The following is a 24648-nucleotide window of genomic DNA, read 5'->3' on the forward strand; positions in this document are numbered from 1 at the left end:
TGCTCGTTCGCTCGGCGACAACGCGAATCGTACAGATCGAAGAGATGCTGGGAATGCAAACGTGCTATCGCACTTCCAACTTGAGTAATTAACGGCAGTGCAACGTGTTTATAATTAATACGGCTCATTATCGTGACCAAGCTCGAATTTCCTCACATCGAATCGTCAGATGGTCGACCCAATTAACCAGTGCCATTTACAATTGGAGTTGCGCGCCAAACGAATCCCTGTTAATTTTATCGCGCCAATCAGAAATGGGCACGAGTCGTGATTACTTCGATAGAGTCAACTGAACGCGAGTTGCGACGTGTTCGAACATGGAACATGGAACATGGAACGGTTAGACGGGATACTTTGTTGCGAGGCAAAACGAATTTCTGATCGCAGAAAGGAGGAAATTTTCCACCGATAAAGCAGCTTCCAGAGACCTTTGTTCTTCCTTTCTTCTAATCCGGAATGCGGATGTTCGCCATCTTGAAATTCTCGAAACCTCGCGGAAGTTTCGCGAGCTTCGCCAGTAAGTTTGTGTATCGCGGTATTGCAGCTGGCCGAGCTCGCCTAGTTTCCGTCCGATGATCTCTTCCGCCGCTGGTATTTTCCCGCTTTCCACGTAGTCTAAGCTTCCGCTCCGTTATAGAGCTCCACGGGACAACGATCCGAGTAAAGAGCTGCGAAACGGCTGAACGATCGGGAAGAGAAGGCGAAGGTACGCGCGCAGAGAACGATCATCCGAGAAGAAAAGACGAATGTGGAATTACGGTCGAAAGAAAGAAGACGACGGGGGCTAAGTATCGACTCGGGGGGAAACGTCTCACATCTTTCCTGCCTCCTGCGGTGCTCTCCGAAAGACCCTCGAAAGTGGTGGAGAAACGGCGTGGCTAAAAATCTCGTTGTTTGTTCGGCCGATTCGTCGACCTTCGTTTGGCATAGGTTTCTTGCAGAAGGCATGTTAATACGGTCTAGCGGTTAAATCGTAAGAGGCGCGTACATCCGTTCGACTGTGGAACAGTGCGCCATTAACGCGTTTCACACGGGTTCAACAGCCGTAAACGTAAAATCGGAAATTTTAAACACAACTTTTAAAAACGTGGCCCGCGAGAGGCCTGAGACGCTCGGTTTTCCCGTTGAGCAAGTTTTCTTATTCCAGGCCACGAACAGTTTCGCGTCGATCGTAGCCAGTCGCAATTATGATCGAGCAAGTCGTGAAGCGAATAATCAAGTTTTCATTTTTCTCGCGCGACTGCCGTGTCAACTACCGAGAGGAATTCTTGAATCGTTCGCAGGGACGAGAAAAGGAATGCTGTAGCAGCGTTCTGCATCGGATAAGAGAAAAGGAGAATCAAGGAAAGAGGAAATTCGTTTAACGACCGTGCCAGCGAGCTGATACACCAACGACACGGAATACATCAGCAACGAGATGCAAATTACAGACTTACGGAAGTATTGTTACGGACGTGCGACAGCATGCGCTGCAAATAATAAAGCGAGCAATACTATGCCCTATTTGGTTGGTAGCGATGTACATACAAGGATCGAGCCGGAGATGCGATGTTTCTTCGAAATGGCGTTAAGTCGTGATTCCGCCAAACCGAGCAAAGCGAGAAACGTCAAAGTGGAGAAGAAGGAAACGTTTAGCGAGTACATAGGTGGCGAACAATAGCAGTAGCGGGAAACAGGCTGTTGATCCTTGCGTCGAACGCGTTCGTTGGCGCGAGTCTAAGAATCCGAAGTAAATGCGCATCTAAGGTTGAGAATCGGCGAGAAATTGAGAAAGCGAAGAAAAGCGAGGAAATCTCGACGTTGGCTACTTCCGAGCGGTTTAGCGCGTTTCGGAAACTACGCGGCATAGACGGGACGTGGCACGACCTTCTCTCTCGCGGCAACCCCATCCACCGTTCTCTCGCCCCCTCGACTCCAGCTGGTCCCTATGGCAACGCACTTAAGCTCGCTTTAGTATTTCGGTCCGTAGGAGAGGGTTCACAGGTTCCCCCATGCCGGTCTCTCTCAGCTGACTCCTCTTCCAACCTTTCCTCCGGCCAATCCCTCGACGACGCGACGGCCAACTATTGTCCACGTTGCATCACACTGGGCCAACTTGCTCTTTCCACTTTAATCAGTCTCTCCTTCTCTTCTCTGTCCTTCTGATTTAACTCGTTCACCTGTTTTCCCTTTACTCTTCTCTCTTCCACCTTCTCGGCGTGCAGTTTCGTCTCGAAATCCCTGGCCTCCCGTTTCGAAAGGATTTAACCCGAGCATCTCTAATCGCTGCGAAACGCCAGTCTCTCTCATCGACTTCGTTGCTAAAGCTGCACCTTCGTTTTATCTTCTGCCGTACTACGCGGTACTTGTTCTCGCGTCCAATATTCCACGTATCCGTAAATACCCGCGTCTCCGGATATACTTTTACACCAGTCCACGCCTAACTACGCCCGTCCTCGCTCGTCTACGCTCGTCTACGCTCGTCTACGCTCGTCTACGCCCGTCGAGGACATACTTTCGTAATGCTCTTAACAGCTTTGAAATTAGTTTCGCCGTTTTCTTTCCACCCTCGAACTTCTCTCTCGCGTAATTCCCTGCTATCAGACGTTCCCCGCCTCCTGTACGCGCTTCTCCTTCGTCTTCGCGTCTTTCGTTCCGTCCTGACGCACGGCGAATTTAACTAAATAGCGTCTTGAATCGGTTGATTAACAGGAACGAGCAGGGAAACGCGTAACGTTGCGATACACTGGCGCACGAACTGCACAGTTACTAAGGAGAGCACGTGTTTCTCGTTCACCGCAAACATCTGCTCGAATCCAACGATATCGATAAAGCGTATCAGAGATTTGTGGCGCGAGAGATAAATCGTTGCGCCGCGCCGATAAGTTCGTCGAAGATGGAGTTCGCGGGGTAAGCAAATTCTATTCGAACGGAAGTTTTACAGCCGAATTCTGTCTGACGTTTCGAATGAAATACGCGATCGAACAGGAACGCCAAGTTGCGATTTGCTCTGCCATCTCGGGCCCATGACGAGCCGATCTTGCTCGTCGCCTCGACGAACCACGGTCGTGGCAACGCATCGTCCCCCTAACGACTCCGTCGTTCCCTTTGCCGGCTCGTCCGATGGTCCTCGAAAATTCGAAAAGCCGTGGTCGCGACTTCACCGTGCGACTTTGGCGGTGGAAAATCAATACGCGATAACAAGGTGGCGAAACGCCGCCGATAAGGATGATATTTATTGCCCGCGTTAATATACATCTCGTGCCACGAACAAAAAGACTGTACAGTCTACCTTAATGAGCACTGTGGAGTTTATTACCCTGCGCTTAACGGGGATTAAGACAGCTTTAAAAAGGACGGCCCCGTAAAGCGAGGCACCTAAACGCTATAAAACATTGTCTGCGCTATCTTAATGTTAGACGCGTGTAACAACATAGGCGACTCGAAAACGGATTCTCGTTTATTCGATCGTTCGACGCGTTTCCTGCATTTCGCCATTTTGCCATTTTGCCATTTTGCCATTTTTCGCGTGAACCGTACGACACGACGCGAAAACCGCTAAAGGAAAGAAACGTGGTCGGTGGTTACTCGAATGAAATCGAGCTAGCTTAAATAAAAGAGAGGAAACCATCGAACGTAACCCTCGAATACGACGGAACGCGTACCTATTTGCAGGCAATATTTTGATACTGGACGTTCCCTCGATGCGAAAATGGAGGACTGGGCCAGCCACCTCAGAACGAGATGCCACGACAATAAATATGCCCAGCGTCGGCAGCCATAAATCCCGCGTAATTGAATTTTCAACATCCATAACTGGTCGTCGCCGGTACGACCTCAGGAAATAGGATGGGATGTATCTTAAACCGAGTGGGATCGTTCCTTTTTACTCTCGGAACGGCGCAATCCCTTCCAAGACCTCTTCGATTAAAACGCCTCTTTATTTCTCCCCTTCTTCTTTTTCTGGTTTCCTCGATTCCTCGATGTTCGCCGACTGGAACAATTTTTAATTCGCTCCCCAAACCGATTCCTCGCTTTCCATGCTTCCACGCTCGCTGTCGCTCGCTCTTACCCCGCTTGCGTTTTATCTGTCTTCGTTACTCGGCCCCTTTCATCACCCGTCTTTTTTTCTTCGATCCTCGGAGAACGAAGGGTTCCTTTGACGGGAACATCTAATCAAGGATTTCTTCGAAACCAGGACTCTCGCCCTGTCAAACTGTACTCGCTTCCTTTCTTCCTTCTCTCCTTCTCTCCCTCTTCCCGCCTTACCAACTTGTCTCTCCCTTTCTCTTCTCTGTTCTCCGCGCCTTTCTCCAGCCCTTGTCGTTCCTTTCTCGGCTTATCCATAGCGGGACGAGAACCATGGAAAACTTTGATTGCGCGAGAGTCGCGTGCGCGAAACGGACTACCGGGGAAAACGGTTCTTCGACGGCGGCAAATACGATAGAATTTCGGTTGATTGGAAATTCTATCGATGCAAGAGTCGCGTGTACACTGTACCAGACGAATCAGCAGAGTTACCGCGTAAATCGATTCGGAATAAAAATCGTAGGATACAGGGGAAGGGTGGAAGAAAGTAAGTCAGCTTCGTCTGCGCTGCTTTTCGATACCGGAGAGGCGTTCTCGTCCGATCGGCCGAGTCGGCCGCGATCGCGTTTAACGCGCTGTATGCACAGAATCCGCGAATTCGTTGATCCGTGAGGCAAGCGTTGCTAACGCGAGAGATCGTGGGGAGCCATGACGTTAGAGATTACGATAAGCCCTCCCAGCGGCGAGAAACAAATGACGTACTAACTGCATATTAACTGAACTGCCGGGCTATCCGTTGACTCCGCCTACTGTCCGGGGAGCCACGCGAGTGTACTATCTACACGTACCTACTACACGATCCACCAACTCGTAACGTTGCAGCCATCGGGACTAAACTTTCACCGTTCTGTCTCCCACGTCCACGGTAATCGTCTTTAGCCTTTCTCGATGAACCGAAATCTTTCTACCATAAAAACTATCGTTCGTTACTTCATCGATATCCTCTCGCGTTTCTCATTATACGCTGTCGTTCGCAAGTATCCGGAAATTTCGATGGATTTCTAGCAACGCCACTCTACTACCATCGAACCGAACGTATACGCGATATGTAAACGAACGACGAATCGATAATTAGAAGTTAGCAGCCTTTCATGGAATTACCGTAAATTGAAATTACGCGTTAAGAGACGTGGCAATAATATACTTTCGGTTTATACAAACCATACGGTCGGTTTACGTTTCTGTTGAAAAATATGCGCCGTATTAAAATGTCTTCTCTCGCTTTACCAAAGAAACGCTATACCTCGCGTAGCGTTATATTTGCGAATCTGTGTAACGAAATAGTTTCTTTCTGGACGCGCCTCGCGTAAAAATATCATCGCTTTCTGCGAATCTTAGGAAGAAAAGTTGCAGGAGTGTTAAGGGGATCGGGATAACGAGAATGTAACAAGACCCTCTCAATTTTCCGTAAAAAGCGCTAAAAGGCAGAAACTACGCTTTTCTTTCCTCTCTTCTGCGCGCCGAATGAGAGAAAAAGAAGCTTACGTGTCACGAGAGGCTCGTTATCAAAGGGAAATTCATCGCGCACATTTTTTTCGACAAGTAGTGCGTTGAGAATTTCGGAACAACGAGTTAATTATATTCCGAGAATTTTCAACACGGTTTATTTCGTCTAGACGAAAGGCTAGCCGTTTTCTTCGCCGAAAGAGATCTCGCGAAACTGTTTGTTACTCGCATTAAGATTCCGATAAGCGTAATCGACTTCGATGGCTTTGAATTCGAGTCGATCGACCCGCGCAACTTACCGCGCAAGGTGCAGCGCATGTTACAGCGCGCAACCTCTCGTACGCATTCACGAGCAAAGCTCGACCAAAGATGAAACGGTACAGATGTTTCAATATGACGTATGATCGACGTAAACATAACGTGGATCGAAAGGCAAATTTCAATGAAACGGTTTGCCGTGGAATTTACTTTAATAATGCTTTAACAATAGTGGTAAGATTGTTGATATCGGTGTACGTATCGCTACGATCGTATAATATCTTACAATTTTACAATTTCTCGTAATTACGTGGAATCTGAGATTCTACGTATTTGTACGGAGATCGAGATCACACTAGTGGTGGTTTTCTTTTTAGCGTGTCTCGATCTTGTACTGGAAAACCGATCGTGCCCCATAAGCGCGTCAATGTAGACAGTTCGAGACCCTCGATTTATGCATCGTCCGATTTAATCTTCTCGGTCTGGACAGACGCGGAGTCGTGAGTTGTTTCCGGCTCGTGAACGCCCATCCATTTGCAACGCTTTTGCAATTCTTGTCGGTATCTGCGCAGAGATGGAGAGCGATAATCGTTTCGTTTGTATTCACGTCCACGATATCGTGGAGAGTATCACGAGTGATTAGTTACCTCGGATGATTGATCGCATAAATCCACGGGTCGATACAAGATACCGTTTTGGCAAACAAGGAGGGTAACATCGTAGATATAGGCGTTAAAAGCTCGCTACAAAGACGATTAGATTTGTCATCGTAACTACCTTATAGAAAAAAAAAAGGAAAAAGAAAGAAAAAAAAAAGAAAAAAGAAAAGAATGTGGAAAAGTTTGAAGAAACGTAGAGATTACCGATTGCCAAATGCTCCTATCATAGCCACGGTTGCATACGGTGTCCAAGCTAAAAGGAAGAGGAAAAATATCGTAAATGCCACTTTGGCGATTCTCAGTTCCACGCTCCTTTCCTTGTCCTGATTCGAGACTAACGACTTTACGTTCATCTTCTTTGCCTATGGAGCAGAAACGAAGAAAGTCCGTTAGAGCTGGATCGTTGGAGACGATATTAAAAAAAAAAAAAAAGGCGAAAAAAAGAAAAAGGAGAAGAAGGAGAAAAGAAATTTGTAGACACCTACCTGTTCTCGTAACATTCTCTCGTGATTGCGAATAGATTGGAGCAACTGAGAGTAGAAGTATACGATAAAGGTTAGAGGGATGACGTAAGACCAGGTGAAGATACTCATGACGAAGACCTTGGTGTCTTGATCCTCCGTGAGGAAATCGAACGAACAAGTGGTGAGCAATCCCTCTGGAATAATTCGATTGAAATAACACGCGCGAGAGGGATGGGTGGTGGGGTGGAAAGAAGAAAAGAAAAGGAACGAGGGGAAGTTAAATTTCCGTGAATTTGTTACCGGTAGTGAATCGACCCCAGATTTTTAGTAGCGGTAAAACAGTGAACGGTGTCACCCAGAACCACGTGAAAGCGATGATTATCGCGGCTTGTTTCGAGTTGAGCCGTCCATCGATCGGGCAGGAAATGGTTCTGCGGAAAGAAGCGAAGCGCGTTTAGTATCTTCGGCAGGGTTTATGTCGACCGTAACCAGATCGTAATCAAAAGGAATAATCGTAACCTGTATCGATCAAAGGCAATGGCAGCGTTCGTAATGGATTGTCCCATGCCAGAGATGGAACCGAAGACTGCGTAAACGTCGCATCCGATTTCCCAGCCGATCATACGTTCCATAAAACTGCTTATCACGAACATCGGCATTTCGAAGGACATTATTATGTCGAATATCGCCAGGCTGACTATAAACATGTTGGAAGCTGTCCTCAGAGGTTTCGATCTGCAAACACACAGGCCGAACTCGAGTATCCGCGGTTCGATCGGTACGACGCCAGATTCTGACGACGTATGACGGTAGTCGGTATAGGGCAAGGTGTATAGTTTGGAGAAACGGCGAACGATCGATCCGCAGGCGGACGAGTATTCCGCCGTTTCTCGAGGGATGGCACCACCAACCCTCCGAAGTAACGTCAAACTTACGTGCTAAATATCCATATGACGCAACAATTTCCTACGAGAGACATTACGAGCAGCATCGAATACATGAGCGCGAATCCAATGTGCCAATATTTTCCCGGTGCTATGAACCCTCTCCAGTGGGGATGCACGAGATCCGAATGCTCCGGCGGTACGTTCCATCCCAGGAATCTTTCTCGCATCGACGGAACATACCTGAATGACGAACAAATGCCAACGATAGTTAATCGTCGTACACGTTTTCGTAAAGATCGCTTGCAGAGACGGATGATATTAATCGACGCGCGATCGAAGAGATCGTAAATATCCTGCTGCGTCGTAGCGCTTTGTCTCGAAGGATCGTTGTTCGATCACGAGTACTCGTGTCGGTAAACTTTTCTCATTTATGGAACAAAGTACTACGTAGTCGCGTATTTTTCGATCGTCTCGCAAGGATTTAGAAGGTCGATGAATTACGTGTACACACCCAGTATCTTCGCCGATGAAAGCCAATGGACCGTTAACGACAGTCTCATTATGCGATAACATCCCGGCACGACTCGCACAGCTCGACGCTCGGTACACGGGACTCGTTTAACGACGTTTTCGCGACGGACACAGATCGCGATGGCTCGATGATCGCAAACGGAACGGACAGACGAATATTATCTCCTTCTCCGATTGGATCGATCGTTGAACGCGAAAGCTGTGTGTGTGTGTGTATGTGTGTGTGTGTGTGTGGATACGAAAGACAATATCGGGAAAGAATAAAAAGCGGTGATAACCGGCGTTGAGAAAGGAACAAGGTGTAATGCACACGGCTTGAAGTGAGACGCGGCAGAGAGGTGGTTGTGAATACGTCCCGCAACTCACTTGACTCGGTTGATCGCCATCCGTTCCTTTTATACGCGCGACGAATCGCGATCGGGAATGGCGTGCCGCTTGAGAGTTTAATTCGATTTGCGATTTACGAATACGAGAAACCTTTTGTTCGGCTGAGTCTAGGCGGTCACGCGAACCGATCTCCACGGTATCTATCCTTCGTGACGCGATGCCCTTTCGCGACGATTCTTAATCTCCGATCAAGGCGACGTTTCGGAAACGGAGCCAGACGATCGGAGTAACGCGTAATAGAGTGTTCTCGCATCGACGAGCAACCGGCGGATCGTCGAGTCGTGTTAGCGTCGGAAAAATTCGCAGGCAGTCGAGAGACTCGTCAGAGGGAAATTACGAGGGTGCAGGTTCGGCCGGCAATCGATTGGATGCGCGCTGTCAATCTCGTAATCGAGGGTTCGTTTTGTTATCGGTTTAACCAAATAACGCTCTCAAACCGATCGAAAATTCGGAGAAATTGCGACGCACGTCGGTCAGCGTCCTGAAATTTCACGCTGGTTGAGCGTCGAACGGTTGCGTCGTGTTGCGTCGCCTGGTCTCCTCGCGTTCAACCCGCTAACCCCGTACTCCGTCCTTCGTCCTCCGTCCTCCGTCCTCCGTCCTCCGTTCTCCGTCCTATGTATTCGGACGCGACGTCCGCTGTACCACCCTCCGGCCATCCGCCGTCCCACCCATCGGCCGCCGCAAACCATTTTTACACGCGGTCACCATTTGGCGCCGTGTGAAATTCATCTCGGCAAGTGCAGCCGGTATATCGCGAACTCGGGTTTCGAAGCTACCGCGACCACAGCCTTCGCGCATTCACCGGATTAAATCATAAAATTGTCCCGGAACGGAGCCGGAGTTCCACTGATTTACGAGAATGGTTGCCGTTGGTCCGTTGGCGCGTACACTCCACGCCGGCCTCGGTATCCGTTGCGTTTCCAGCCGCTGGCCAGTTTGTCGGCTGGTTGGTACGTTGCCTCCGGTACGTACCAGCCGAGGACAGTCGGGTGCCCGATATAAGCGCGCGTCCGCGCGAAAGAACACAGCCGCCCTGCGTTTTACACGCAACCTAGAAACAGAAAGAACGATACGATGTGTGGGACGAATAGGGTGACGTGAGAGGATCAGCTAGAATGGGAAGGGTGGAACGTGATGTCGCGGTGCAGGAGCACAGAGAGCCGAGTTTCATTCTGCGTGCAACAGCGAGAGAGAGAGAGAGAGAGAAGGAGAGTAGTAGCAGCAGCAGTAGTAGTAGTAGTAGTAGTAGTAGCAGGACGTTTTTCACGATTCAACGGATATATTTACGAGCTTTGTTCGCCCGTGTAATTCCCGCGACTTATAAAGCGTTCCTGCCATTGTCCGCGGTGGAAATCCAGCGGGAAAATTGAATGACAAACAATGGGCCCAACCGAGGCCGATTATGGTAACAATGTGAGTGGAGCGACCGCTGACGCCGGTCCTCGTTCTTCCCTCTTCCTCGACCCGGTACGTCGAGCCGCTCAAACGCGCGTTCCCTTCTTCGTCGGTCTCGTGGCTCGTGGTCCGTGGTCTCGTGGCCGCGTCCGTCATCTCTCATTGATCGCTCTCCTTGTCTCTCCGCCCCTTTGTCCAGCCGTCTATCTCTCTGTATCCGTTGGTCGAACGACCGTTGGTCGCCGTCCTTCGTGTCATCGTACTTTTGATTTTGTGCGCGTGTCCCAGAGTTTTGTCTCGTCGTTCGGTCGCAGGCGTCCACACAGAGAAGAGGAATCGTCGATGGGAGGACAATGCCTCGTCGCTCCGAAGAGACAAATATTTCTAAGCGCGTCGTTTCTCTTTGTTCGCGCCGTATATCGGAAACAATCTCTCCCGATACGGCCGATTTCGCGAATCTCTGCAACTCGCATGCACACCGTGCACAGCGTTCCGACTTTTCGTCTCGCGCGTTCGTTCTCCGGCCAACGTTCCACCGGTCGATGTAGCGGAGAGAGGATCGCAGTCGACTTTTTGGCTAGCGGCCTGTGCCAATCGGGGGCCGTTCCTCGATCGGCAGCATGCTTTCTTTCGGTATCGCGGCTTCCATTCGTCGAAACCTCGTTGTTTCGCTGTTATCGTCGTTGTTCTCGTCGTCGTTACGTCCACTACGCGCGTTGACGTTTTCGCGTGATTTTGACTCTCAAGACGGGAGAAGGTGTTTTCAGCGGCCTGATGGCGACGAGGCCGGTGGCCCGTTTCGAGCCACGCTCGTTACGCGATATTTTCTCGAGTTCGTCGACGCGTCGCTCCCTTTCCTTCTCGTCGACGTTCCACCGGAAGGATCGACGGTCGTGAATAAAATTGCCGTGGAAGCTCACCGAGAGCTAGGAATCCCGTCGTCGTTCCGGCTTACTTTTCCCTCGGTATCGGCGCTTTCCCCGCTTCCGCGTTTAGTTTCCATCCTCCTGTCCCGCATCTCCTCTATCCCCTCGGCTCAAACCTTCGCTACCAACTCGAAATATTCTCGTCGTAAACTGTCGCGATAGTCGAGCCGCGAAGCGGCCCGAACGAAGAACAAAGGAATGCAGATTGGAGAGACGCGGATTAACAAGGATTAACGCTAATTGGGCAGCCGCCGTTGGGTTGTGCTCGTCCTCGTTCTCGTTCTCGTTGTCGCTACGACGCGACAGTCGCGCTCGCTAATGGCAGCGGTCCGCGCGTTTCTCTTTCGCTTCTCGCTCTTCCTGTATTCCTGCATTCCCGCTGCTTTCCACGCGCGTTCGTTCGAGAAAGTTCCATGCACCGAGCGTGCAGATTGACACTCTTTTTCCGATTCAACAGCCATCGTGATTATTCAAATCGCGTCCCACGAGTCGTATCGCTGGCTTTACCGAAACGAGGAGGCACTTCTCCTACCCTTCACCCGACAATTCTCCCCTCGTTACGGCCGAATCAATTCGGCATCTTCCTTAATCGTACCTTCTCCCCGAGGGATACGATGGTGTCTCGCGATTTCCGACTCGATCGATGTCCGATCGACGCTTGGCGGCGTTTTCCGATCTGCCGTGTAATTCTCGCGCTGATCCGATCGATCCCGAAACTACAACGTGACAGACATCGAGGAATATCAATCCCGTGCTCGCTGTTCCTTAACCTTGGAATCGCTCGGTATATCGACGAGTCGAACGTTAATGGCTGCGATGCGTGATCGTTTCGAATCTAACGTTTGCAGCGTCGTTCAACGTTGCGTCACTCGCGAAACAGAATTGTTCGTTTCCGAGGAATTAAAATTCGATAGCGAACGACGAACAACGACGCTTATTCGCTTCGCCGTCTTCCTCTGTCTACGTCTTTCGGTTCTTGCTTTTCTTATCGCTTTCCGGCACTTTGACGATCCTGTATCGTTTCCACGTATTTTCGTACGGGACGAAGCAACGGAGAAGCACCGAAGAAGCTGAAAACGCACACGAACCCGAGATCTTCATCTCGTACACAATAAACCGTATTATACGCGCTGCTTGTCCCATTTTCCTGATACGTACTGGGATATTTCCGCGTTATCTTCCCGCGAGCCCGATCCTCTCCGCTCTTTGTTCTAGAGGCAACGACGAAACTAATCAACTACATATACGCGACGAGATATCGGACGCTGGTATGATAACATTCTGTGCCGGTGAAAAAAAATCGCTTGAAAGTACGATATCGTTTCGTCGAAGATTATAGCCGTCTAAAATTACGATACCCTACCTTTCCACGATCGTACAGAGTCTGTTTGCGATCAATTAACCATGTTATGTGAATTCAAAATGGACGAGGATAACTTCGATCTGGTTGTCGGAGAAGAATTTCAAATGTGAGACGCGTGACCTGGACGGAGATACATCGTGCAAGCAGCGTGAAAGTCGAACGATCTTGCCACGCTTCTGCAGAGAGTTGGACGCGTTAACAGTCGACGAGAGATGCGAGTAGATAAGGACGATCGCTGGTCGGACGCGCTCGTCGACCGATTTCGCGTCATCGCTGCGCTATGTTTTCGAATTATCCACGTTGATCGTTTATTCCGGCGCTTCTCTCAACGGAGCTACTCAACGAAGGAGAGAGAAGAGAGAGAGAGAGAGAGGGAGACGATCAAGAGGTTTAACGGCAAACCGCAGGTTTCACGGTAAAAATGCAAAGTCGGGAACTCGGGCCGATGCGATGGTTGAGACGTTGGTACCGAATATACGTACATACGTCTGCCGCCTGAAATAACCTCTCATTTGTTCCGAGCCTGACTTCTTCCCTCTTCTCTCGTCGTCTTTCTTCCCCTTCGTCGGCCTCGTTTCCGTCTTCGCTCTCGTCGTCCTTCTTCTCAACCCCCGACCCGTTTATTCCGACAAAGAGCACGAGGGCGCGGTCCTACGTAGAATACCGTCGATTTCGCGAAATTCTTCGGAAAAATCTCCATAATTTCAGGAATTGCCTTTTGATGTTGGAGATGAAAGAGCCCGCGACCGAGTGGTCTTCCGAATCGTTCCGCCTATTTCTCTATAAGTTTAGTTCGTCTTCCTTTTCCCTCGATTCTTCGGCGTTCTCGGATTTGAAATTGCCAACCAGGACGTCAGAGACGACCGCGACGGGCCAAGCCTCTCCACATTCCCGCAGATATTGTTCGGTTTTTGGAAATTTAGCTGGAAATTTAGCTGGAAATTTAGCCAACTTTGAGAACCTCGCGAGGAAATTGATCGTGACCGGTGGAGAGGGCGGCAAAGAACTCGACGGTACGTTCGTCAAAGGACAGGCGTGCGCGACGACGAAGCTGAAAAATAATCAGGAAAGGGTAACTAACTAGTCTGTAGCTCGAAGCGTAACGAATTCGCGTTGGCCGCGGGGACGAGAGAGAGAGAGAGAGAAACGAAGGAGGAAATAAAGGCAGGAAAGAGTGGAAGAAGCCCGGCTATTGTCAGAGTCGAAACTAGCAGCGAGCTGGGCGGCGCGCCGCGTAAACTCGCGACAGAAAAAGATAACAAAGGGGGAATGGTACAATGCGTATCGGAGCTTTCAGAGGCGAGCAGAGGCGAGCAGAGGCGAGCAGAGGCGAGCAGATGCCCGGACACGGGTACGCGGCCGACTCGAACACGAAGGAGGTAGTAGCATGCTTCCATTTGCAAGTAGTAGGTACGCTCCGCGAATATGCAAGCGTATCGTGACCGTAACAAACGAGAAGGAATAAGAGGAGCGAGTGTTTGTGAACGCTCGCGAATTGCCGCGCCATACCGCCCGGCTTAATTTTGCCCTGAGCCCCTCGTAGTTATTCGAGTGCCGCCGACTGGCTCGTGTGGGACAGTTGAATCGCTCCCGGGGATTCGCCATCTTTTGTCTTAGCACAATGCCGGCCGAAGCACAAAAGTGACTAAGTGCCCGTAATACTCGCCATTATATGCCTCCTACCGGCACTTTTCTCCGCGTTACGCGTCTCTACGTTTCCCACCCGCCTCTCTCGTCCTTCCCCTCTCGTTTCCTCTCTCCGGCAAATCCCCATACGGAACTCGCTGCATCTTGCACGAGGGCAACGTCTCGAAGGTAACCGTAACAGAGCGCAAGTCCGATCGCGGTCGCTCCTTCGCGATCGTCGTGTCCTTCCCACGATGGACAATCGCATCGATCGTTTCGTAGCGTTGTTACGCGACATTATTTATGGCCGGTCGTTTTTCGTTCATCAAACTCGCACGGTTAGTTAGCAGCCGCGATGGCAATTTGTATGCACCGTGTCGGGCTGCGAAGGGCGGTGAAATCCGCTGACTGAAAATTGATATAACCGCTGCGCGTAACGTTCTCTCTTCGTACAATGCACCGGCATGACGTATAGCCGACATCTGGAGGCACTGACCAATCGACAATGTGCCGCCTCGCACGAGCGAATTTTAATTCTGTCCGCTTTGAAACGCCTCTTGCACCGTGCCGTTCGAAATCGGGAAACGCGAATCGTAATCGTCGTCGATTTCCCCCGTTAACGGCACTTTTAACGTTCTTAAGCGTTTTAAGGCGTTCCGAGCATCTCGTTGGCGATAATGGGCGAATTGCTCGCGATTTCGTCCGAGTCAGCGCGTCTCGATGCGCCACGGAATAGCGCGATTCCATCTTCGCGGAAATACCGACAACGTCTCGAGAAAGTTTCTCGTTTGTTAGGTACACAGATACGTTGTTCGTTGGAGGGAAAAGAAGCAAGACGAACAGCATCGCCGATCGATCCGAGTAGTAGGTATCGCGTTTTCCGTTTTTCTTCGTTATCGCGTACCATCGGCTGTAGGCAGGAGTCGCTGCCCTCGTAAAAATCCAACTTTAAAAGATCGTCAAATCGATAATAGGAGAACGCGTCGTCGAGCTACTTTCCTCCGTAATCGATTATTCGGAACAGGCAGCGCGACTCGGCGATTTCGATGGACTTATTCCGAATAATTACCACGCGTTGTAACGGCCTCGCAACGAAAGCCAAAACGCGCACGTTCTCTCGCGTCGCGTCGATGTAAAAGTTTTTCCATCGTGTCGTCGAAATGTATTCTCGACTCGTCTTAGCCCGAGTTCGGTTAACTCGAACTAAACGCGCGGCATTCCGTCTTCTTGGCCTGCAGTTCCTTTTAAACTCTGTCCTCGGCTATTTTTTCCCCGAGCGCCGAGAGCGCGTTTGGCTTTTGCGTCACGTCATTTAATTTCCGGAGTCGAACTCGAAAGTTATTGGGTGGTACGTGCTCGTCTCAATTAGGTCTTCGCACGGGAGACGCGATCCAAAATTGTTTCTTCTCGCATTATGCGAGGACAAACTTTTATTGGCCGGGCTCCTAGTTATCCGAGGAAAAGTTGTTGCTTTCCGTTCGAGACAGGCTCGACGCCGGCCCCTTTGGTGCGTCGTTCCCGCTTAAAAACAGTTTTGCTCGTTAACCATTACCGCGAAGCGATTTTAAGGATCGTCGTCTCGCCTTTAATCGGATGATCCGCGCCGAACAACACAACGGTCCATCGAGCAACGCCGGTCGACTTGCGACCCTCCGACTATTCAGCAATCGCGTGGCAAACTTTCTCCAGCAAACGCTGCTAACTTTTTATCCGTACGGCGGTCTTCGCGTTACGCTTTCGTTCGTCTTCGCGCAACTTTATGTTCGATGCGAGACGAATATCGAGGTCGAGCGACATTTACGAACACGCGTCGCGTTGCCTGGGTCGCGCTATAAATCGAACGAACCACTGTACACGACTTTTGATCGTTTAATGCGCGTCGTACCGTTCTTTAATTGGCGAGGGCGAGGACGAATTTCGACGGCGAGACAAACCGAGGAACCGAGCTGCGTCGAGAAGAGGAGAAACGATGGTCTCGTGCCGAGGAAAAGTTGCTCGTTCATCCGTGGGACAAAGCTTTTCGTACAAGAAACTAAGGTATAACGTCGGAGATTCGAATTATTAAGAGGTTCGTAATAGTTGCGAGGAACGAATGGGAAAATCTCGAGATCATTGGAATTCGTCCCCTCCCGAGGCTATCCATCGATTTTATCGCAGGATGCGAGACAGCTTCCGAAAGAGATAAACGAAAAGGGAAAGAGAAGTAGGAAACGGAAGCAAGGCGCAAGAGAGAAAGGAAGAAAGTAGGCGGTAAGCGTTCGATTAGAGAGCGTCTGATCAGGCCTATTAATCTTCCATCTGTCCGATACTATGCCATGAATTATGCATCGCCTGGGTAGACGCATTGATTTCTCAGCCAGACAGGAAAATATTATTCGAATAATTCAAAGTAATGAGTCGAGAGCGGACCCGATTCGAGCGGTTTTTCCAATTCCTCGTTTCCTCATCGTCACATCGACCGACATTGTCGACTTTGCTCGTTCCCGTCTTCCCTTCACCGATACTCGACCGAATCTTCTTTCTCGTAACAAGAAGAATTAATAAACTTCAAGTTTCTCGTGTGTCGTATCTAGATTTAAAGCGATACGATCGTTGCAGGATGTTGGCGGCACGATCGTCGATCTCATCGTTTCGATCGAATCTCTGCCCGTCCCTCGACGATTCATTTTTCTCGTTCCGCCAACGCGGACACGATGCATCGGTTTGCGGAACGTCGCATTGTTCCACGGTGAAAACGTTGATATTCCGTGTATTCCAGAGACGAGAGAGCGGTACGATTTACCGAAACGGACAACGAATTCCTTGTAAAACGTCTGATCGAGGTGTATTATGAAGGAGAGAGGATAGGGAAAAGCGGGAAGGGTAGTTGGTCGGACAAGGGAGAGCGAAGTGGATACAGAAGTAGGAGGAGTAGAATAAATCGGAGGAAGAAGCTCCGCGTATCGGATATCGTCGATAAATCGAGACCCGTAGGGGTTTCCAGCAGATTAACGGAGAACTTTGTCGTAGCGAGTGTGCACAGGACGCCACGAGAACACTTTTCTCTAATTCGATGGGAAGTTCCTTCGGACCGACTCACCGGCTCGACTTCCGCTGCAGTTTGTCGGATCTTGGTCAGCCAGTTCCCGATTCATTCTCGAATCGGCGCGAAACTTTGATAACGATTATTCTGCTCTCGTTTTCGTAGCAAACGTCTCCCTCTGCCCACCCTCGTTGCTCACACTTTGCCACGCGATCCTACTTTCCAAACTTCATCCTACTTGAATCCATCCATCTATCTATCCGTCTGTCTAGCGTGTGTACAGATTGTACGCGCGTCTCTCGAGTTTCCGATTTCCATAAATATCCGGTAATTGCGAAATAAGCGAAACTGGAACGGTTGGACGCCTAAATTTCTCGAGCGGAAAGCTAACGTAGGAGCGATAGTGCGAGAGAAAAGGATGCCTTGAATAATACAACATTGACCCGTGACATTACGTGGCATACCGATCAACCGTCTTCTGCCCTAACAAAGATCTATTTGCAGCGTTCTCGATGGCTCGGCGGTCGACTAAAATACTAGACGAATACGCCGTTCAACCAGTTCTATAAAAAGCTCGAATCGTTACGTTTGCTCGTTTGATATTCTGGCCATTGTACGTGCGCACATAACGCCCGTAACTTACGAAAGGGCGGCGTAACTGTTTATCGTGTAACGTTTAAAAAATGATGGCAGTCGACGTAACGCGTTCGTCCTTGCTTTGCCGACGATCCTCGTCTAGTTATCCCTGCAACCGAGTCCCAAAGGTAGCAAGAGGTAAAGCCGGAGAAGCACGAAATGCGACGTGCATACGCCGCGCGTTTTAACCCGAGAAATACACCTCGAACCCGTCTTCGTACTTTCGCGACATCTCGGCCGCGCTTTTTCTCCAAACTTAGCAACATCCGCCGTTCTTCGCTGCGTGAAACTCGTCGAGAAAATGCTCGTCGGTGAATGCGATTAATCGGATGACTCGCGTCTCGTCGAAACGCTGCAAAACGCGATGACATTTTTCCACGCTCTCGTTCGATACTCTCGAGAGGCCGTTTCAGGATTTTCTCCGCGACGTCTTTGCAACGTCTTTCCCGGGCAAGCATATTCGTGGCAGCATCGTCGACGCTAGTTTGTTATCGATACACTCCAGTTCGCCCGCATATTTCGATATCTATGCACTTTTGCTTTCGGAGGATATCGCCATTGTTAACGGAAACTACGAGCCAGCTCTCCGGCATTGCCAATATAAATACGCGCATCTTGTTTCTTATCGAAACACCGATGCTTCCCCGTAACGATAGCAGCAACAGCAGCAGCATCGAGCGTGTATTAAATCTCGTTCCTTCGAAAAAGGGGATGTTCGTCTCCGACAGAGAAACAGAGAGAAACAAAGAGAAAAAGAGAGAGAGAGAGAGAATCGAGGGTATTCCCGGACTCGTTTCCCTCTCCTTCGTTTTCTGGCATCGAGCTCTCGCGACTTTGCCTCTCTCCGTTTTCCATAATATCGGCAACGAAGCTCGAGAGCCGACCAGCACGGTAATCTCGTATCCGAACTTTCGCGACGAGGGCGCGAAACATAACTCGTTAGAGAGTGGAACGTGGCGGGCGAACGAGGCTGGGGCGGCTCAGCGAGCAAGCAACCAGCAACTAGAAGGAAAGGTGGAAACGAGAACGGATGCGATGCGGAAGAGGGACCGGAGATACGAAAAGGTTATACGCGTGTAAAGCAAAACTGCGTTGGCAGTGTCGGCGGATGATGACGGTGGTTAGGCGGTTTGTATACGAGAGTCACGGTCGGTCACTGACTAGGCGAGAGAGAAAAGGGAGAAAACGGTCCGTGTATTTTACCTGGAAATTCCACGGGGAAGAGAGAGAGAGAGAGAGAACCGCTAAATAATATATCGCGGCCGACCAAAGTAGAAAACGAACGTGTCTAAAACGAGTTAATTCGAAAGTTTTAATAAACAAGTCGCGAGTTTTGGCGAGGAGTAAAAGGAAAGAAGCGGCGGAAAGCACGCGATGTTGCTATGGGACGGGAACGAGACGAGTATTCGGCCAGGAGGTATGGTTCACGGGGGATGTCGGCTACAAAGGGAAAGGGAACTCTGGATTGCGCGTCCTCGTGACGCAAGGGGAAGGAAGTACAGCGGCAGTCCGCAAATCATTTGCATAATTGATTAAAGACTGGTGCTGGTGCGGTATGCGTTCCACCGACTCGAGCTGGAAATTGCGTCGCGTATAAGTCATTAAGAACAGCATGCGTTACCGAGTCAAAGGTGCGACGTCTTGATTTTTAATCGAGTTTACAACGGATTCCATGAATCTTTTTTCGAGAACCGGAGAGAACGTTGGACGGGTCGAACGATTTATTTTTTTACTTTATCGACTACGAGCTAATTTTTTTACCCCGTTTCTACCCTTCTTCTCCGTTGCGTTAGCCCGAATTCCTCGCGAGTCGCTTTAATCTCCTCGGATCCCATCGATTCGCACTGTCAGACTCCGGCACCACGAACTAGCGATCTGAAAATGCGCAGTAGACTTTGGCACAGAGATGCGTAGATCTTTTTAGGATCGTACGAATCGTGAAATCTCCCGTCGGAATTAACCAATCGAAACCGCGTTCGTTTGCCTGGTCCTGCCAGAATCTCGTAGACGTAGGACAACGGGCTTGTTGCTTAAAAATTGGTGAAGATAAATGGATCCAGCCTATCAGCTTGGAAATATGTACGTCTCCGGTGTGGCGTCGAGGTGCCCTCCGTTTCTCGTGTTCTTTCGACAGCGACTAAATGCCGGAAGGGACGGCTCGGCGAAGAGAGGCCGCTTAATCTTCTTGTCGCCGTACGCTGGGAATGCCGGGCGCGCCACCGGAAGATCCGATGGCACTGCTTACTCCCCTCCGAACGAGCACCGCAAAAAGACTTTGCTTCTCGTACTTTCTTGCCCGCTGGCTAGATTAATATACTCCGGTGTACGTGTTTCCCGAAGAAAAACTTGTCCCAAGCGGACGTCGCCGCTCGAGGTCTTTTTTGCGCGAACGGCAGCGTCGCTTGCGAGATCCACGGAGAATTTTAGGGGAGCGTGTCGAGTCGTGGGCTCGAACGGTTACCAGGACAGGGCCGGTCGGTCGCTTCTGTCTTCACGTGGAACGGTTCGTCGATTCTTCGATACTTCGTGAAGGCGGGAGCACGGTCGACCTTGCACGTTTACCTAGCCGTAGGAGACGATCGAGAACGAGGGACGTGGCCGTAGAACGAGCTACGTGCGGGAAACGTGCTAGGAAATATGTATGCGCGGGCCTGATACTGCGGCGCATACGAGATGTAGCGCGATAAAAAGTGCATTTTCGGCCTCCCAGAGGATCGCCAGCCCAACATCGCTCCATTCCAAGAACCTTCGTTTCACCGTTAATTTTTATTCCCTTTTTCGCTTTTTCCCTTCCCGCTGCTGCCGCTCTGGCTTTCTTTTTTTCCTTTCTTCTTTTCTTGTTCGCTTTATTTCGACCCCGTGGCACGATCGATGTCAGTGTAACTAGGTGAACCGAAGCCAGGAGCGAGGATTTCTGAACGGCGCGGCCGATTCGAGAGAAAAAGATGAAATCGAAATTCGCGTTGCCCCGTCGGTTTTCACCTTGCGTTCTGCTCGTAGGGGATCGGCCACTTGTTGACAATTCGCGCCGACCGATCGGCACGCCTATAAATTAACGCCGCGACAGGGTGGACCGATTAATCGAGAGAGGCAGGTGGGAATATCGTGGCCGATAGCAAACGCGGTCGCGTTACGTTGTAAATCAAGCAGCAGGCAGCGAGCAGGAATACAACGAGAACCGTAGGTAGCGACTGACTCTCTAGTAGTCTCGAATGCCGTTCCTCGTGCCTCGTACCATGTGCCTCGTGCCTCGTGCCTCGTGCCTCGTGCCTCGAGCCTCGTGCCTCCCGCCTTCCTTCAGCCTGTCATTGTTCGCCGTCGAAACGAGCGAACTTGTTGATACCCTCTCGCCGGGCTACACCTCGTGCCTCGTAACTAGTTTTCACTTTTCTGGCCGTGTTGCAGCCGGCTAGTACATGGTGCGTGTAATGAAAGGCGAGGGATCGTTCTCGTACTCGGCCCGTGTATCGTAGTTAGGTAGCATGGTCGCGTATCACGATCGTGGGTATGTTTTACGATGGAGCGACAGCGCGTCGATCTTTCTATCGGAGAAGAGCTTAGATTCGTGCTCGAAGCGAACGCCGATGGATGGAACGGAACCGCGGCGTTTGGTATCCCGCGGCAACGTACGTCGATGAACGAGCGAAAGAGCGAAAGAGCGAGAAAAAAGAAAACAATGTTCCGATACCTGTGCAAACAGGAATCGATTCCGAGGGAGAGAAGACGGGGCACGAGCGCGTGCTGAACGTACGCGAAGTCGTAAAATTCGCGAACCAGTCTCTCGATTACTCGGCTCGAGTAGAAAAGAAAGGTACGAGGCAAAGTCAATAATTTGAACGATCTCGCCGGAACGATCCATCGGGCCTGCTCGTTGAATGGAAAGCGTCTCTCGGTCGACCAAGAGCTGGAAAAAGAAATATCGTGGCGCCGAATACACGAGGATTGGTCGGAGTTACCTTAATTATTTTCTCTTCCCTCTGGTTCCATCCCGGGCAACATCGGCGAGAGGGGTACGCTGCCGGCTCCCAAGAAAATTACAGGCAGCCTCGATAAATATTAACTCCGTAGCCTGGAAAGGTCGTGAAAGCTACACCCTCGAGTTCGGTCTCCGGTCGTCCGTCCCTTCGCGCCCCTTCCGCCCGCCAGGTTACGTTTCAGACGGTCAGGTTGCTCGAGGTGGTGCAACAGGGCTTGAGACGGAGGGCGCGAGCGAGCATCCAACGAGAAAGCGAGAGAAACCTAGCAACGAGAGAGAAGGCCAGAAGTCGGGGAAGGTGTAAGAGGAGGGAGTTTGCCAGTGCGACGAGCTGGAAAGGATGGTCGATACTATCTTCCAGCAGACGCGGAACATTCCTATTTATTCGGGTTAAGTAGCGCGCGAGCTGCTGCTACGTACGAACGCGCGTTACACTTACGGAAGTTTGTCGGCGAGAAGAAATTGCTTCGCGATTCGTTCGAAACGTCGATCGAACGCTTTCAGGCTGCGTTGCAATCTGTCTGAGAGAAAGCAACGCACGGGTCCAGGCCCGTGCCTCGTTCTTGCTACACTGCCAGCATGTCGTGTTACCGTTTCGCGCCATTTAACGCGCACCTGGCCGCTGCTGTAATTCGCTAATTACGCCAGATGGTCGTTGAAATCGATATGCGCGTGCCACGAGATTCGAATTTGTATCGACGCGCGTTCGATCGCGATCCATCGTGAGAATTTGAAAAAAAAAAAAAAAAAAAAAAACGCGACGTGATATCGCATATGGGTTATGGCATATCGATTTATTTATTTATTTACATTTTCCTTTATTTCTTTATTTACGTTACATTTGTTTATTTATACTTTCGACTGGCTTATTTACGTTCGTATATTATAGTCGAGAGCGACTCTGGAGGAGATCGATCGCAACAGCGAGCGAGCGGGCGAACCGGTGAACTAGTGAACTTTAGCGTCCCGTTTCTCAACTGAGATCTAGCCGGCAAAGGAGTTTTTTACGCATCTTAAATCACATTTCTGGCCTCGTTTTATGTTAATTTTATTTTTAACGTTGACCGTTTCGCGGAGCGCCACCGCCGCGAGAAGATAAACGGGACGATGAATTATTCATTCGAAGATAAGCAGGATTTTAACAAAGAACGATCACAGTCTGCCGTTGGCTAACCAAACGTCTGGTTGGAGTAGGAGGCTACGGTGGCGAGCAATATCTCGGTAGATGCAACGACGGCCGCACCGCCGAGAACCAGAACGAGAACGAAAAGGAAAACGAAAACGGAGCGAGAGGGAGAGGTGGAACGCGTCGATATTCGGACGAACCGCCAATAAGAAAGACGTATACGATTTTGCGTCCGTCTCTCTCGAACTGGTATTTCGACGTAATTTCCGAGCGTCCGTCCTGCCATTTCCCCGGCTCGCGGACTCGATCGTTTATCGTGCGCGCGTGGGTCGATTAATGAACGGATAATCGATTTACGCCAATTTCGTAGAAGCTGCTGGCCAAAGTACAACGTCTTTGATGGCGTAACCGCAAATCGTTGGCTCGACCATATGCGCGGTTTTCAGCGAAAACAATTTCGCTGTCTTCTCAATCCGTTGCAAACCACAATGGAATTTATCGTCTATACCTACGAACTGGGATTTGTACCGCAACTGTTTTCAAAGGAGCACCGCAACGAGCATAAAGGGAACAGGATTTCGACGTGTTTCACTGTGTTTCTTCGCGTTCCTGCCAACCTTCCCTCTTCAATGCCTAGATATAACGATTTTACCCGGGTATCTGTTGATTGTGCGACAAACGTATTATCGCATAGAGTAACCCGGCTTCTTCGAGTCACCGTTTCACCCTTCGACGTCTTAAAACTCGATCTTGAACTTTGCACGCAACCATCAAACTTGCCGCCGTGTACCTTTTTTTCCTGCCACGATGTATCAAGTATTTTCAAAGCGCGGTCTACTCGTGACGATCTTTTCTAAGCGAAACAAATTATTTTCATCCGCCGCGTACATATCCGCTACGCGTGTTCGTCCTTTCTTCCGTTCCCCTTATAAAGGGCAGGCAATTGCACAAAAATCCGCGGTCTAATTACGCGACACCATCGGCCATTGATGTAATAACGCGAGAGCGAAAAAGTATCGCGTACTTTAGCCGCATCGAGAGAAAGTGACACGCCCGGCGTTATTCGAGTCGGTTATTTGAGCCAAGCATCACGCAAGAAACGATAAAATAACGCGCGTCCGTCGAATTGCGATAATCGTTGTGAAACTGAGAATATTAACCCTCCCTTCTAACGAGTAAAAGTTGTATCCTCCAGGGGAAGATGGGGAAAAAATTATGAGAAAATTGTGAGAAAATTATGATCGCCGACACGTAGGGATAAACAAAATTTGTGCTCTCTTCGTTTTCTTCTGGACGTCGACGTTCGGGTTCAGGCTTTTCGATGTTGGCCCGCGAGTTCGACGGAAGAACGACACCGGCGAGCAACGATGCAAAGCGATCGCGAGTCATCGAGAGAAAGAGCAACTTCGATCCCGAGAACGAGGAAGTACCCTGCCCTTCGTCGTCCACTACTCACACCGCATGTAGAACGCGCACGGTTAACAATTACCGTTATCGTTACCGTAACGAACGAAATTGGCTGTGTTGCGTCAGTTTGAGTTTGCGGAACAAAGCGAAGCAAAGTGGAGGAGAGCGAAGCCTAGAGAAGCAGGGAAAGAAACGATTATCCCGTTGGAAAGAAATTTTTATGTCGGCTGGATCTACTGCATTCGTAGCTGTAACGGCCGGGCCGTGAGATTCCGCAACGGTGCCGGCAAACGCGCTCCTTTTGCCGAGCAGCAGAAAGCGGAGATCTCGCTCCGTGGACGGATCGTCGAGGGAAGAAAACGGTAGAAAGTTAATTTCCCCTCTTTTTTCCATTTACGAAGATTTCCCCGCGGCACGCGTTTACGAACGACCGAGCTTATTATCGCCTTTAAAGTACCCCTCGAATCC

At 50.0% G+C, this 24648-nt stretch overlaps 1 protein-coding gene across 1 annotated transcript; it reads right to left on the minus strand.

Moving 5' to 3' along the window:
* Positions 1–5977: 5977 nt before the first annotated feature.
* Positions 5978–8672, minus strand: LOC132913767 (opsin, blue-sensitive). Its single transcript, XM_060972299.1, has 8 exons — positions 8294–8672; positions 7831–8022; positions 7415–7630; positions 7196–7326; positions 6917–7089; positions 6636–6793; positions 6420–6515; positions 5978–6336 (listed from the first exon to the last, which is right to left on the minus strand). Exons 1-8 carry the CDS (start codon positions 8353–8355, stop codon positions 6225–6227), a joined length of 1140 nt encoding a protein of 379 aa, XP_060828282.1. The 5' UTR covers positions 8356–8672; the 3' UTR covers positions 5978–6224.
* Between the last annotated feature and the right edge of the window lie 15976 nt (positions 8673–24648).

The sequence above is a fragment of the Bombus pascuorum genome, chromosome 13, assembly GCF_905332965.1.
Source record: "Bombus pascuorum chromosome 13, iyBomPasc1.1, whole genome shotgun sequence".
In the NCBI taxonomy this organism is placed as follows: Eukaryota; Metazoa; Arthropoda; class Insecta; order Hymenoptera; family Apidae; genus Bombus; species Bombus pascuorum.